Source organism: Dendropsophus ebraccatus, chromosome 8 (assembly GCF_027789765.1).
Source record: "Dendropsophus ebraccatus isolate aDenEbr1 chromosome 8, aDenEbr1.pat, whole genome shotgun sequence".
NCBI lineage: Eukaryota > Metazoa > Chordata > Amphibia > Anura > Hylidae > Dendropsophus > Dendropsophus ebraccatus.
In genome coordinates, this window is record NC_091461.1 from 42,409,603 (window position 1) to 42,427,118 (window position 17,516).

The 17,516-nt window shown below is 41.8% G+C and overlaps 2 protein-coding genes across 2 annotated transcripts; one reads left to right on the forward strand and one right to left on the reverse strand.

Annotated features, from left to right (window-relative positions):
* Positions 1–3,774: 3,774 nt before the first annotated feature.
* SYCE3 (synaptonemal complex central element protein 3) lies at positions 3,775–7,440 on the forward strand. The gene is made up of 3 exons (XM_069979056.1): positions 3,775–3,925; positions 5,410–5,518; positions 7,217–7,440. The coding sequence occupies exons 2-3, from the start codon at positions 5,410–5,412 to the stop codon at positions 7,372–7,374; spliced, it is 267 nt and encodes an 88-aa protein (XP_069835157.1). The 5' UTR covers positions 3,775–3,925; the 3' UTR covers positions 7,375–7,440.
* A 2,006-nt stretch (positions 7,441–9,446) lies between these two features.
* Positions 9,447–14,314, reverse strand: LOC138799303 (uncharacterized). The gene has a single exon (XM_069980275.1). It carries the CDS (start codon positions 14,021–14,023, stop codon positions 10,145–10,147), a length of 3,879 nt encoding a protein of 1,292 aa, XP_069836376.1. The 5' UTR covers positions 14,024–14,314; the 3' UTR covers positions 9,447–10,144.
* Positions 14,315–17,516: the final 3,202 nt, after the last annotated feature.

Here is a 17,516-nt window from a genome sequence, read left to right on the forward strand (position 1 = left end):
AATATGCTGGAGGCCTGATACTGGAGTTTGTAATATGCTGGGGGTCTGATAGTGGGGTGTGTAATATTCTGGTATGCTGGGGGCTTGTAACATGCATATCCATACAGTGAGATTATTTTAATATCTATATCTTAAAATAGTCTGGGAGTTTTTTTACTTTGACCATTAAGCTTAATAATAAGCTGAAATTTCCTTTTTTTTTGCAGAGAAATGCTTGTAGCAGACATGATTATAATGAAAGGTCACATTGGTCACAGAGCAAAATCCTCCCACAGAGGTGAATAGGGACTGTTCCAGTCTATTGTTGTTATTTCCATGAGATTTGTTGTAAAGCACATATCTCTGAAAGCCGTACAGAAAGCTCAGGCAATAAGGTTGCCCCCTTTAGGGTGTACGGAAAATTAAATAAAATCACTACAATCACTAAATGGATCACCTCGACATAGAAAAACATCTAGGTGATTCTTCCCTTTTAAAAAGTGGCTTAATATAGCAATCTAATCGGATACACTGTTGCAGCAAATATTCTGGGTGAAAATAAAAGCCATAAAAGGGTCATACAAGTTTTTTAGCCTCAAGGTACTGAAAAACTGGAACATCAGCATTAACCAGTTATTGTACTGTTTTCTCAGTTTGTTCTAGTTATGACAAATGTAATTATTAAACTATTTGGAATCTGATATCTGTTCGCAGTTGTGTGGCAACATAAAGGAGGTGGAATGGATGTGTAAGGGCATTTTTTTTTTATTTCCCACCTCAGCAGTTTCACCCTGCGCGAAATGGTTGAGATTGATGCTACAGCACCAACCATAGGTATTTCCTGAGTTGTCAGTCAAAGTTGTAAGGATCTTTTTACACCGCATGTTCGTTTTGTGTTGGTGCAGTACATTTTGGGCAATTCCACAGTGTATACCTCCGCTGTATATAAGGTAGCACATGCTCTATGCTTTTTTTTATTGAAATCTGCTCTATTATCAAAATATATTTAATGCAGTATAATACAGTTAAGAGCATTGCTTTGGGTTAAGAGCTCCCTGTACTGGGTGGGAGGGGGAGTGGGGGAGGGACATGGTCTGCATAGCGGGGTCTACAGCCCAGTACTCTGACCCAAGAAGTCTCCCTCACCTTCCAAATCATAGCCAATCCACTTCAGGCTGGGGCTTGTATTAGAGGACAGGACTCTTTATACCTGTAACCCCTCCCTCCCTGGACAGAGAGTGCTGCATGTATGTGCCCACATAAGCCCTGCTCATTCCTTCATGCTCCCTGCAGTCTCTGTCAGCCCTTGTGTTTCCCATCCTCTCCATTTCTGCTATACTGTGCCTGCACTTACACTCAGCTATACACACTGCTTCTATAATGTGCCTACACTTACACTCAGCTATACACACTGCTGCTATAATGTGCCTGCACTTACACTTAGCCATTCACACTGCTGTATAGAAACATTTCTGTCACTGTCCTCCTGCACATCTCTGTGATTCTCACTTCCTGATTGATCCATTGCTGTCATGTGACCACACAGACCACTAACAGCAGCCCTGCTTCTCTATTCTAGCCTGTTGTACTATACTACTGCTTTATGGCGATCTGCAGTTCCATCCTATATCTACAATCTGCTGCTTATTTCCTGGTTTATGCACTTACTATACATTATACTCTACATGCTGATTGCTATACTATACAGTAACTTATAATATGGCATATTCAGCTGTTTCTGAAAGTTTGTTTCATTTGTTTAACATGTTATTCAGAATAAAAAAAAATCATTATTTTTGGGGCGTGGAACCAATTTTCTGGATTTGAATGATTTCTTATGGGAAAATTTGCTTTAGTTTAAGAGTGATTTAGATTACAAGCATGGTCCCAGAACGAATTATGCTCGTAATCCAAGGCACCACTGTATATAGATTGCACATAAATGGTGTCCCAGTATCATATACTGACTGTTTGTGACACAGCCGCAGCAGGGACAAAGTCACTGTGCAATATGTAGACATCCTGTACATTGCACAGACGGTGGGCAGGGCCCCCTTAGGCACCTGAGCATCTTTACAGTGTTTACATGCAGAGATTCTCAAGCCAGAGGGAATTGTCTGCAAACCTGTCTGTACCTAGTCCTGTTCTCATATGAGGTCGATCCAACATAAGATGAATTCAGCCTGATACAAGTTTACATTTAGCACACAAAGCATTGAATTTCTGCCAAAGTCCTTTTTAAACTGCTACCTAAGCTATAACCATTATGTTATAGAGCAGGAAGAACTGAACGGATTGATATATATTTTATTGAGTCCCAGTTCTCAATATTGGTGGGGGTCATAGCAGACGATAGATCCCCTATCATATGAATACCTCTGATATGGGAATACTCCTTTTGGGTGCCTTCACATATACTGGTCTGCAGCGAAATCAGCTGCGGATCCTGGTCTATGGGTGTTACATATCCGCAGCGGAATTTTCATTCGACTGCGGATATGTAACCTGGCGCCTTTAACCCCCTGCTGCCCATAGCCCTGGCCCGAAGCATACATCACCTGCTTTAGGCTCCTGCTTGCTTCGGGGTCTCCCAGCATCTTCCGGTGGTCAGCCAATCAGTGCGCTGCCCCGCCGGAGTGCACTGATTGGCTGACCGCTGGGAGATGCCGGGAGGCTCCGAAGCAAGCAGGAGCATAGAGCAGGTGATGTATGCTCAAGGGATGCCCCCCGTTCCATAGCATACATTACCTGATCAGCGCCGCGGCTGTGTGAGGCTCCCGTTGGTCCCCATCTGCAAATCAGTGCTAGGGCAGCCGGGAGCCTCAAACACAGCCGCAGCGCAGAGCAGGTAATGTATGCTGCGGGACGGGGCTGGGTGAAAGGGGCCAGGTCACATACAGGCAGCGGAATGAAAATTCCGCTGCTTGTATGTGACCTATTCAGCTTCACACTACCAGAAACCGCGGCATGAAAACCGCGGCGGATCCGGTACGTGTGAAGCTACCCTTAGGTCGATTAACGAATGTGAAGTAAAATCCTCTGCGGATACCTTCCCTGTCACTTCAATGAGATTATATACTTGCAGCGGGATTGTCATCCTGCTTCGAGTATGTAAATGCCGCCCCTTAACCCCCCGCCGCCTGGAGCATACTTTACCTGGTCCGCGCTCCGACTGCATCTGAGGCTTCCGGTCCCCGTAGGTCCTGCCTAGCCAATCAGTGTCTGTGAAGTGCACTGATTGGCTGAGCGGGACCTACAAGGAAAGGAAGTTCTCTATATATGTGAAAATATTTTACACCCAAAACATAACTTGAAGTTTCTAGGCCCAATACACTACCATGGGGGGTAGGGGGTGTCCCTGAAGCTCCTATTGATCTCAATGGCAGTTTCAGCACTGAACTGAACTGAATAGAAGTGACAAGTTACTTCTTTCCAGCCTTTTTTCCCGGCTCTTATTGAAGTCAGTGGAGCATGGTTTTAAGCAGTGAGACAACAATGTTTTTGACCCATTTTTTACATCCCTTCTTTTGCCCGTGTAAACGCGATCTGAAGAATTTGGAGCGTTCTTTGCCTAATACCTCTGTATCCGCCATTGCTACACTCCTGCATGCGTCACTATGTATCATTCTATTATCTATCGTATGTTTACTATGAATACATCATTTCTGAAATAAGGGACACAATAGAAATCAAGATTTTTCTTTTACTATTTTATATATAGGATTTGACATGAGTGAGAGAAAAAGTAAATGGTCAGGTGAATGTCAGTAAATAGCAGCCGGGCCTCATGACGTTACCATGACAACCCAGCCGTGCGGTGGATGAGGTGGCAGTTACTGAGAGACAGAGGAGGCCGAGGAGCCAGCGCTGAGGAGTCTGAGAGCAGGAGCACTCTCTGAGAGGAACAGACAACAAAACTTCACTATAAAGGACAATATAATAAGAAGTATAATGGCTTGCTGTTATTTGTGTTGTGATATACCCTTCACTGTCCCCCATATATTACCACAATCCTACATACAGTGATATCCCCCATGTAGTGACAACAGCAACTTCCATATTCATGTATATTAAGGCCCTCCACCGCAACCTCCATATAAAACTGTATTGTGACCCCCATAACATCCATACTCAATCACAGACCCCATATAGTGACAATTACAACCTCCATATATATCTACAGCCTCCATATAGCGACAGACACAATAGTAATCGGTATACATCCATATACAATCATGGCCTCCACATGCTACATTGACATCCACAGCCTCTATGTACTGTAGATCCAAAGCCTCCATACTATGAAATCTATAATATATAAAGCAATATCCTCCCTGTACAACAACAGTTCCCATATAGTGATAGCTGCCTCTATCGATATATAGCAATAGCCACTATATACAATCAAAGACCTCATATAGTGGCAGTCACTATATCAATATGCAGCAATAAACTTCATGTACAATTACCATACCCAACCACTATATCTATACACAGCAATAAGCTCCATATACAACCATAGTCTCTATTTTGGTGCCGTCATTACAATAACATGCAACTGAAAGCTCCATATACAACCAAAGCCCCAATAATATAAGCCACAACCTTCATATACAACCATTGTGCCAGCCACTACTCCAATATACAGCCATAACCTCCGTATACACTCACAGACCCCATTTCATGATAACAACATCAACTATATATACAACTATATATAGTATAGTTATAATTATAGTCAAAACGTTGGTCCATATGTATCAAGAGCCTTAATAATAGAATTACAACTCCCATGTAGTGACAGTGGCATCATTGATACACAGCAATAACTTCCATATGAAAGCACAGTCCCCATATACAGCTACAGTCTCAAGATAGTGACCACCCTCATATAGTGAGTACCACCATATACTAGTACAGTCACCATATAATGACAGCCACAACGTCAGTATATAGCAACCACCTCTGTATACTTCCAGGGCCTCCTGTCACAGGCACAGCTCCCATACACAGCCTCAGACCCCAAAGTTTTGAGTTGTGTTTATTCTTTCTCTTTCTTATACTGCCACCTTCTGGTTGCATCATGTGTATTATTTCCTCTAAACAAGTAAACTTTTTATGGGGGGAGATGTTGGTGGTTCTTCTTCATAAGCCCTTTCTCCACTAAGGGCATGTGTGCAGAGCTGCCCCCTCCCCCTCAATGTGGTGGTGGGGGGCTATTTTGAAAAATCCCATTGATTTGGGGGGAGGTGAGTTAGGGAGCCTGATAAGCCTGCCTGAAAATATAAGTTTTGAGGCAACATTTGAAGCTTTGGGTATTACAGATGAGTCTGACTTTCTCGGGTAATGGGAAAAAATACAATATAGCAGACATTAGTGTATTACTTGTATAGTCAGCGCTGACTTCAAGGGATTTTTTTTTCTATCTAGATGGCAGAAGCAAACTCAGACAACGACACCTGTGAAGGTGTTTCTAAGAAATTAAAGGATCTTAACAAGGATCTGGAAAATATGATAGAGCAAATGGAAAAGATATCGGGTAGGATCAAAATCCTTCTTTCGCTCTCACGCTATAAATAATGCTTTTAGATGCTGCTGTAGTTACAGGACTTTATGAGGCTAAGTACACACCTAGTTTGTTGGGTGCCTCTGTCACAGGTTCTATCAAATATACTGGACAAAATAATACAGTCTGCTGAGGAATATTGTAAAATGCCAGATACCTCAGACAAACCTGATGATCACTATTAAAGGGGACTATCTGCAGAAAAATCTAACCTGTTGATATGTCCCTATAGTGCAAAGGATGCAGAGGAGGAAGTTATGTCTCTCACCTTCCTCCTCAAAGCTGTTCCCATGCAATTGGCAGTGTAATCCTTGGTCCGAAACACCGCTAGGAGCACTGCCCCCCCCCCCCCCCCATAGCGCCACACTTGCCTGCTCCATTGATTATAATTAGAAGGAGCGGGCTGGCTCAGTGTTATGGGGCATTGCTCATAATGGTGGCCCGGACCGAGGATTACACTTTACTAACAGCACAGGAATGGCGCTGAGGAGGAAAGTAAGACACATATCTTCCTCCTTAGCATCTCCTGTGAAATAGGGGGCTATCAGCAGGTTAGATTTGTCTAACCTGCTGATAGTTCCCTTTTAAAGTCATAAGGGTCAGTTGAGCACTTTTTGTGTCCACCAAATAGGAAACAATAGCAACCAAAAATACAGCATAGGTATGAACACAGCTTTAGGATATGTTCACACAACGTATGTGTTGTAGAAATCACGTCCGTTGTTGCAAATTGCAAAAACGGCCGGGATTTATACAGCACACATGTTGTATGTGTAAGCATAGAATTCCGGCCAGAGTGTATACACACGGGCGGGGGGGGGGGGGGGAATTGGGGGGTTATGGAGACCGGTATACAAGTACGCTAGTCTTAGATTAGGCCCCGCCCCCTTTCCCCCAAAAGGATTCACTAAGAGGCGCAGCAGGGCATACGAAAGGCGTACGCCAGGGTAAAGGGGCGAGTCTGCAGCTTCTCCCTGGCATATGCCTTGGGTGGACACTTCGTAAACGTCCCCCATGATATACACTCTGCCCGGGATCCCTAGCAGTGCCGCAAAAAACTGACATGTCAGTTTTCTGTGGCTGCTATTCATTGAATAGCGACCATAGAAAACCTGTCAGTGCTCACAATGGAGTGTGCGGCCCCGTCAGCACGCTCCATTGTGAGCAGCAAAGAATTCGGATGTGGGCGTGCACTGATGCGCCCGCATCTGAATTCAGCGGCAGTAAAGATCATCGGCCAGGATGATTTTGTCTGACACCGGGAACGGTCGATGTCTTACATAGTGGGAACATGGCCTTAGCTAGTAAGATGCCACTACAGACACAAAGCTTATTTTAGATAAGATGTGCAAGCTATTTTAGAGCTATCTTGCTCTATCTATCTATCTATCTATCTATCTATCTTAGCTTATCTTTCGTCAGGGAGAAAGTAAAGGGATGCCGTAATTCATCCCTTCCTATGCTGCCCAAAGTGTAGAGCCTGCAGTCAAAATGTAGCCAATAAACCAATAGGATTTTTTAAACAGTTACTGAAACTGACATGTTGTGAGAGCTAAAAGCGTTCGTCCATCTGTGGCCACATACGAGTATGGATCAGTGGGATTGGCGCTCATTACAGTGTCTTTTAAAGGGGTTATCCAGCGCTTTACTTTGTGCTTTTTTTCTCATTAGATAAAACTACCTGGATGGTGTATGAAATGGTAGTGACCCGTAGTGATCCTGCTCTGGTCGATCAATTGAAAAGATTAGAAGAAAGTTTCTTGCAATGCAAAGAAGAAATAGAGAAAAAGTGGAAAGATATGTTAGAGGAAACCAAGAAGACATCATAAAACTACAATGGTCAAAATAAATGTGTAACACAATACATTCTCAGTACAAATATAAGTTAAATTCAAGTCTGTGGTTTAACTTTATTTCACTATGAGACACTGCGCATTACCCTGAAATCCTGGAAATTATTGTCCATAAGTATAATTACCAAACCATTTATTGCAGCTGAAAGGGGCCTTCTTCCTTCTTGTGTAGTTTTTTGTACTGCTATAATAAGCATTAACAACCACAAGATGGCAGTGAAAGCTCATAGCAGCACAGCAGAATATAAACATAAGGAGGATTATGATAAAAACAATAACCTTTATCTACACTATAGAGTAAATATGCAAATGTATGTATTAAAAGAAAAGACAATCTGCAAATAAAATGCCCATAAGAGTGTACGATCATCAATACATAGTAAACTTTTCAGAAGCTAAATTGTCAGTGACTCAGGCCTTTAATGGTGCGTTTACACAAAAGGATTATCTGACAGATTATCTGCCAAAGATTTGAAGCCAAAGCCAGGAGTGGATTTGAAAAGAGGAGAAATCTCAGGCTTTCCTTTATGACCTGATCTCTGTTTATAGTCTGTTCCTGGTTTTGGCTTCAAATGTTTGGCAGATAATCTGTCAGATTATCTTTCTGTGTAAATGAACCCTTAAACTGTCAGAAAACTCACTGTGAATGACGATTTTGTTAATCTTTGTTCGTGAAGCTGTTCACGTCCATTATTGTTTACAGCACATCCCCAATTTACATATGAGATGTGCTGTAGACAATGATTTTAAGATCTAAGCAAAATATCAGCCAATGAAAAAGCATTTGTCCGCTAAGTATAGCTGCCTACTGTGGAGAAGCAGGAACTCCTGTCACCATGTCACTTGTCATACACTGTATGTCTCACTGCTCAGTGAACTCTGGCTGGAACAACCGCAGAACTCCAGACCCAGTGAATGTCAGAGTGTAAGCAGCAATGCTTACAGTATCACCACTTATCTGCACTCTGGGCCAGGCCCAGTGAATATGGGCTATGCAGCAGACATACAATGTATATAGAATAATAGCATTAAACTTAGATCACCCAGTAACTGTGAAGCAGCTCTAATGTCCACATTGCACAAATCCTTCCTGTAAACATATCCATCCTTGGTGATGGTCCTCTTAAATCACGTTGGTACTGATGTCTTTCAAAGTAAAAACAGGCATTGAAGTCCACACCAAAGATTTATTGTATATATGAGGAAAAATCCAAATCACCATGAGTAGTGCAGGTTCAAAATCTACACATTTCAGGTGATGCCAACAGGAAATGTGCTCCTGATAAATAATGTATGTCTATGAGAGAAAGGGACTGAACAAACGATGGCTAAAAAAAATCAACACTGAAACCCCTCTCAAAATCCATGACTTAAGGTATTGCTGAGTCCCTTCGTCCATCCCCTATCGACCACTACCCCCCACTTAAGCCCCTTACTCCACACCCCCCCTCCCCCCTTTAACCCATTAAACTGAGGACACCTCTTTAACATTGGAAAAATTGGCCATAACAGCCTCTTTATTAAAAGTGCTTCCAAAATTAACAAACATTAAATAAAGAACAATAATAACAATAACATTCAGTTAACCCATTATGTCTAGGGAGGTCTGGCAGAGCACCCTGCAGCAGTACCAGTATTACTGGCTATCCCCCCAGCCGCACCGCGCCAACTCAGGGGCTGACAAATCTGTCACCTGGCACTGCACCACTTTCTTTCCACAATCCACCACAACAAGCGGGGAGTATCATCCCTCTTATGGGTCCCCATCCGAATTACTACATTAACGTGCCCTGCAAGACCTCCCTACCGCAGGCTGTCATGACAAAGGAAAGCAACCAAAGCCCACACCCGAACACCAAAAGCCTGTAATAGGGCGGGCGGGCGGGCTGAATCTGGTCCGGCAAGAACTGTAGCTCCACCTCTTCCTATAACACCGCGTCCGTTGGTAAGTGACTCACCTAGCAACTCCCGCACTTTTGACCTCAAACCCCTCACCCCCTCCCAACTGGCTCACACGTAACCCCTTACTGCCCCACTTAACCCCTTGAACTACACTCCCAGCTAACCTAGTCATGCTGGGCCTCCGCTAGGTCTGCGCCCCCGCTCCGTGCCCTTCCTCTAGTGCAGCCCAGCACTCATTCATCTAACCGTGTTGAAAGTACCTAAAATTATATATATACACACACACACACATATATATATATATATATATATATATATATATATTGTATAGCCTATTGATTCCATATCAATACAAACACCCCAAGAGTAACAGTCTTTTTGCACTGCATATCTGTAGACACAGGAGGCAGTATTATTATTATTATTATTATTATTATTATTAATAAATACAGAACAAAAACATATAACGGAAACAATATTTCAGATCACATAGAGTTAATAAATAATCCCAATTGCACAAAGGACAGCTGGTGTAGAGACAAATCCAGACACTTGTAGGACTGCAGTGAGCTTATACAGAGTTTCAGTGTCCAAATTATATATAACCCATCATCATATCTAACTAGCAGAATTTAAAGGTTACAATTACCTTAATTCAGTGTCTGACATAAAAGGTGATGCTTACACTTCCTATCGAGTTCTATGGGAAGTGAACATGGGATGAGTACTGCTAATGGTGGCCACCATGATTCTTCCAGTTATATATGAATAAAGGGGGGGAATATGATTATATACAGAAGGCCTAAAACTATACACTGAAATATTACATGGTGGTATCCCGCATTTATACACATGTTTGTGACAATGATCCTTGAAGACTCAACACAATGGGACACGGGTAGCCTATCCCCTTAGTGGGGACTTTGCTGAACATAGCTGACTCAAATATTACTTTTTCCTCTTCCATTGCAAAGCGTGCAGTCGTCTCCCTGTTTAAGCAATAGATCGTTCCCTCTAATACAGCACATCTGAAGGGAACCTTGCTGTTTGGAAAGTATGTAGTATATTCAGACCACACCTTAGCAGTGGTGTTGTATTTGAAAATATGGACGGAGGAATCCTTGTGCATGTCAAATCTATAAAGGATATGGCCAACTGCTACCATGTCACAGGAACGCCCCCTGCTGGCATTGAAGGGACATTCTTCCCATAGATCCCGAACAGGGTTGTATTTTAATAGCCTGTAAAATAAATGACCTCCTGATATATAAATTTCTCCTCCACAGGCTGCAGCTTCATGGGCCACAGCAAAAGAGCCCTTTGGGAGGGGGGCTACAAAGGTCCACTTGTTAGATCTTGGATCGTATCTTTCCATTGTGTGCAAACACTCTCCTCCGATGGCGTAAAGATATCCATCAAGTGCCACTAGCTTCAGCTGGGACCTTGCTTGGTTCATTGGTGTGAGCTGTGTCCATATGTCTGTTAGAGGGTTATAACAAAATAGTTTGTTGGAACATAGTAAGCCGTTTTTACTATTTTGGACGCCCCCTGCAATGAATAGGTAGTTATGCATGGAGCAGATACTACAACCTTTTAGACAGGCTTCTTCTGGAATATTAGTGATTTGGTTCCATTGGTTTGACTCCATATCTAGTGAGTAAAGCTGGACTCTAGGTTGCTCTAGATTCATGTCTTCCGAAGAGCTGATACTCTTGTTCAAACCAAATATACTTTGTGTTTCAATGATACAAAGAGATAATTTTCCTCTCATTCTTAGCCGAAGGATTTTCTCTCTCTCCAAGCAGGTTAACTGGCCATAAATAGCAGAATTCTTCAGCACGTGTAAGTAGTTGTCACTTATTAGTGAGTAGACCTCCTTTAGAAGTTCGGGCACACTGTTCTTTCTTGCTAACTTTAGCAATTCCAGGCAGTTCCCTAGAGTTAGCTGGAATCTGACTCCTTCTTGGATATTCTGAAAGCCCTTCGGAATACGGATGAAACACCCTCTTGCAACTTTTTCAAATGGTCTATTTTCTGCAGAATGCAACTTTGTAGTGTAATATTCTGTAAGCAAACATAACATGCTCTGAGCTTTGTTCTTCAATGCCGATCCCTGAGAGGAAGGCCCAGAATATATGTTATCACAGCTCTTAGTCATGAGAGGCTTCTTCCTTTCAGAAGTGAACACTGACTGGTATTCTGGTAAAATCAGCTCTGGAGTTTCGGCAATAGTGGACATGATCCTTTCCCTGGAAAATGATTGAGCATTAGATTGTATTGTACCCAGTATATTCTGATCTGTAGTTTTTAATGGTTTCTCTTGATCATCATCTGAGGGACTTGGTGTATAAGATGTAGAATAGCCTTGTTCATAAGATGCATCAATGTAGCCAGAGTCCGTGTTATCAGGAGTCATCTGTTCAAGATTTTCAGCAGGAGACCATAAGGAATCAGCAGGGTCCAATGTTTGAGTCTGACAGTTTTCTTCCGACAGATTAGAGTCCATATTTATTGCTTGCATAGTTTGCTGACATTGTAGCTCACTTCTGAATGTATCCTTCCTTACAGATGGAGAAGTGTCATTGTTTTTACAGGAAGATGGACTTCTACAAGAGGATTCTCCCATAGAGCTCTGAAGAATGTTCGACAAGGCTTTGGAAAACCCAGACCTTTGATGTGCACCAAAGCACTCCTCTAAGTTATGTTTTTCAGAAGAAAAAACAAAGTTGTTGTTGTCTGTTTGTGTCTGATAATATCCATTAGTGGTGACCACACCGGAGCTGAACTCATTATTGTCCAAGGTAAGAGACTTGGCATCATGTCTGTGCCAGTTGTACATTACATCATTGTCTTTTCCTGTACTTGTTAATTCGATACTTTGAGTCTCGGTCTTGGTGACCATTGTTGAACTAAATGTGCTGTGAGTAGAGGGACCACATAAGAGATTCCTTGTCATAGTACTAGGTACTGGTTTTACACTGTCGGATTTAGAACTGTCCACATCAGCCTCCACATCACAATATTCTTTTTCTTTACACAAAGACATTAGTTTCTCAGTAGAAAGTAAAACATTGTTGTCAATAGAAGACTGACCTCCATCTTTCTCTTGTAAAGGTGCAATTGAATTTCCAGTTTCATTAATATTTAGGGGGTACATTGGGTCAATATGTTCTGTAGACTTATATACAGTTGTAGTATTCCATTGCAGTACATGGTTGGTATGATAATACATTGTAGTTTTCATTGTTATTTCATCCCTCGCACCACACTCTGGTAAGTGCAACAATTCCATATGAGGTGGAGATCCACCAGCAATCTGATTATCATGTTTTCCATTACGATTATTATGTAGAATGTCCACTGATGAAAATAATTCCCTGTTTTTCTCTTCAACAGTCATGTGCTCTTGGGGAACATGCCCAATAGCAGGTATGGAGCAAATAGAAGAAGACTTAAAGCTTTCATTGGTTTCCTCCAGTATTTCTTCAGAAGTCATGTAAATCTTGTGCTCCATACTTGCCTGTTGTGAGCACGTCACATGATTGTTGCCTTTCAATGTGCAATTTTCGCTTTTATAAGGTGTATCTGTCAGTATAGTGTCTTCACTGGATAAGACTACAGCGGTGTGTTCAGCCTCCTGTATAATATCTCCAGCCTGAACAATATCCTCCATGTTATTTATTGTGCAGATTATCTGCTGTTTATCATTAAGGCGTCTTGTGAGAACTTCATGAGAAGGTGGACTTAGAAGAGCCTTTATATTCTCCTGTGATTCAGGAAGGTCTGGGGCAGGAGTATTCATAAGGTTCTCATTGTTACTCAGATGTTCCTTGACATTACCTTCTAGATCACTAAGTGACCTTGATATATCGCCTATATCATCGGCACAGGCCTTAGTATAATTTGCAATGTTGACCTCAGGATCACAATTAAAATTTTTATTATATTCACAGATATCCATATTAAATATGTCTTCATCCAACACTACCTCTCCAGTCTTATGCACTGAACATATTGCAGGCACTGGGTCTTCATCACCAGTGAGCTGGTCTTGACCCTCTAAGTATTTTACATTTATCACATCAGTGCACTCACCATTGCTTGTGGATATTCCAGTGTCGAGTTGCAGATCCTGTGACCTTTCATAAGATGTATTATCATATGTTTGTATGAAGCGGCTAGAAAACACTTGATTCTGGGTATCAATTGTTGTATCCTCCACAATGACAGCAGGTAATCCTAAGGTACTAACATTTGCCATTTCCCATGAGTTGTTTGAAGTATTCTTGAGAGTTGCTACATTGGTAAGCTGATTGGATACTGGTGGTAAGTCGACTATGGGTCTTTTCCGATCAGTCAGACATTCCCTATCTTCTTTTCCATAATCACTGTTTGGGCAGGATGTGTCTGGGTCACTTTTCAATAGTCCATGGGAAAAACAGTCAAATGCTATAGCTGCCATCCCTTGCTTTTCACTGACCTCAGGTTCCTTTCTATTATTGCCCATTGTCTCTTCATCTCCTTTTGGATCATCCCCTGTGGATTGTCCATCTTCTATTGGATCTTGGTTGCTCTGGAGCTTTAAATTTTCCTCCTTTTCCATCTTGTCACGTGAAATAAACCATCTGATGGCTACAGCCGTGGCAGCCGCCAGAGCCAGTGTCCCCAAGGCACGGAGTACAGCAGGGATATCCTGGCTGGATACAGAATCTTTTTCGTTCATTGTTATAGAAGTTAATATCAATGGATCTGTGGCTGTTGCAGACGCCAGACAGTAAACGCTGAAAATCAAGTTTCCCTTCCCGTTAGGAGCAGGAATAATGTATCATACGGACCAGGGAGTAGGTTTCATCTGCTGACTTCAGTGAAGAAGCTGATTTTGTGAGAATACAGCAAACTGTTGCTTCGTGGTGCTTGTGGTGCATCTCTGTTAATGTATTTCTCGGTGATCTTCTCCTGTGTTTTTTCGCTGGCAACACGCCACTGGTAATGTGACCAAGGCAGACGATTGTACTTAAGGTAGATCTCTAAATATGCCTGATCGACAAAAGTTTCACTGAAGTGACTGTATATAAAATAACCATTCTCAGATAGGGAGGTGTGTGTGTTATACTTATCATTGTATGCATAAACATATATAATAATACCGCAAATGTCTTATAATAGGGCAGCATAATTCATTTCAGCTTCGTATTCAGTATGGACTTTTCTGTTAGTTTTGTTCCACCTGTCTGATAATGTAGACGGAATTTTTATTAATATTTAACTTTTGCAAGTTGATAACATTAATGTGTCCCCATTGTTTTTCGTCATACCTTTTTCCCTTGTGTATTTGTGACATGAAATACAGAGAATGTCAGATTTCTAAGAAATGTAAAAAAAAAAACCCTTCTACAGCCGCTGACTGGTTGAGTGCGCCTGGAACATCATGTCCCAGGTCCCCTCTTTAACACCTCCCCCTCCCCCCATTTTTTAAAAAAATCACCTTGTTCAGATATCTCCTTTAAGAAACCCTACACAAAATCTATTATTCCCCTAGTAGATAAACTGTTGTCAAGGGAGTCTGTCATAGCTGTCGGACAAACACTCACCTAAAGCAGGTGTATTAAAGGGGTAGGTCACCAATTTTTTTTTTTTTCTTTCAAATCATCTTGTGCCAAAAATTGTTAGAGATTTGTAATTTACTTCTATTAAAAAAAAATTCCAGTCCTCCAGTACTTTTCAGCTGCTGCATGTCCTGTGGTTTTTCTGTCCACAGCAGTAGCAAATCTCCATAGAAAACCTCTCCTGCTCTCCAGTCCTTTCTGCAGGACATATAGCAGTTGATAAGTGTTGGAAGACTTGAGACATTTTCATAATGTCAATTAATAATAACAATTTCTAGCACCAATTGATTTGAAAGAATGTTTTTTTTTTGCTGAATTACCCTTTAATAAAGCTTGAGAAAAACTTATAGCCAACAAACTTTGGGTGCATTTCTACATCAATATACTATTTTAATTAATAAAAATAAATTCTTTGAACATTTGCTTCTGGCTAGAAAGAGCTTGACTGGCATAGTTATCATAGCAGATGCCCAGTCCTCCCTTTTTTAAACAAAAGTAAGGACCACCCAAAGCTTTTCAGGTATACTAACCATCAGAAGTGTTTATTTTGTTAACTACAGCCCACCCCCCACCCCCATTTTTGTATCAGACAGAAAGGTTTGACCATCATATCACCAACTACTCACTATTGACTACTCTTAACCACTTTCCAATTTTTCCCAGTACAGTATTTCCTTTATATGCAAGATGCATCGGATCAGATTGTATGAATATATGACTCTCCCAGTCCACCTTAACAGCAGCAGCGTCCTATTCAAATGCACGTTCTCAGGTATATCATTACAGGAGTCACAGGCTGCTCTGTGTCATGTTACCTTTGTTTATCTCACAAGTGCCAGGCTCCAGGGACAGAGGTGGATGCTGTAATCTGCCACTACAGGTTATATGAAGTTGGGCTTTTGTATTGAATATTGCAATACAGGAGACCTTGAAACTGGTTTTATTGGTTCTTGTGTATGGTGGCATTTTATATTGTGTAGACAATTCTATTTTTTTTTGTTCCCATTTATTAATAGAGCATTGTTCCGGATTGCTCTAGTTAATTGCAAAGTACAGACAAGTCCCAGAGGGTATTTTCTTTACAGAGTCCTAATCATAAAATAAAGCATATACCTGCACTGAGGTCAACATTCAACTACACCAGTGACCCTAATGTGTGGCACTCCAGCTATTGCAAAACTACTACTCCCAGCAAACCTGACACCCTAGTTTGGCCGACAACTATTACTCCTAATAATCACATACGCATGCCCACTCGGTTTGGTTAGGCATTCATGTATTATGAGTGGGGATAGGGAAGAAAGCTGCTGACAGACCTCGCTGGCTTGTTAGATATGTTGAATCCCAACATGCTTGACCTTTCTCTCTTCTGATTTTTTTTTCATGGTAGATACACTTTATGGTTGCTGGTAAAAGTCTTTTTGGTTGTTGTCTCAGTGTGGCCAATGCAGCTACAGGCTTTACTGGAGTCAGACACTAACTGGTGCAGATACTGGTACCAAGGATTGCTGCCTACCCTCGCAGGGAAATGCTCCTAAAGGACAGTTTAATCTACCTCAACAGGTTATTGGACGAAAAGCTACTGCTTTTCTGCCTAGCTATGAGCATCCCTTTGTGAAAGAACATGGCTAAAGATGGGCAAACTTTTTTAAAAGTTCAGTTTGCCAAACTTTGACAATAATTTTGCGTTCTTCCAAATCGAACCTTTAACAACCCACACTAAAGCAGTTAAAAGATGGCAGGTACTAAAATTAGACTGTATATATTTAGGTGTATGTGGATGTATTTTTAGTTCATTGTGTACGAGAGAGATGGGTCATCTTAATTGACCATCTCTGGCCGATGGCCATTTTGAATGTACTCCACAGATAAAAGACTGTAACCCATTGTACCTGATGTTCAAGTAAAGTCACTGTTGAACCATAATAATTTGTTTCCCTGTTGCCTGATTTTTACTGCGCGTCACCAACACCAAAGGAATCCCTGTAATCACCTCAGACAACAGTGTGAGGAAATTGGCCTCAAGGGAAACTACAAGATCCATCAATATCACCCAGGAAAACAGGGTGACGTTAGTCCAGTGAAGCACCTGCCAGGTGCGCGTTGTAAAACTGTGTCTGGCAGAAGAATAAGCGTGATTGACACGGTTTTAGGACAGGCCATCTGATTAAACCAGACAGGTGTTTCACAAGGCGTGGTCCTTCATTTTTGTACTGCTGCCCAGTTCCCGCACAGGGTGGTGGTCTATTCCCGGGCACTGGCCGGCACGCAGCACTGGGGAGCATGGAGCACGGAGCAGCGTCACAGAGGGCCCGCCACTGGCCTCCCTTTACCAGCACAGATTCATTAAGGTAAAAAATGATGGTACCTTTGCTTTAAGAGCTGTGCCTCTTACTATCAGAAGGTCTAAGCCCGTGTATTGTTCTTACAGTTTCTGTTCTGGTAAACTGCAAAACAAACCACATTATTGTGTTGTTGCAGCACTGCCGACTGGTGATCTGGACGCTTCCTCTTCCTCCTTCCTATGCTATTAATTGTTCCTATTTGCAGAGTGAATGAGCATGCATGGTCAGCTCCCTTCCACAAATAGGACACACATATATTTAAAGC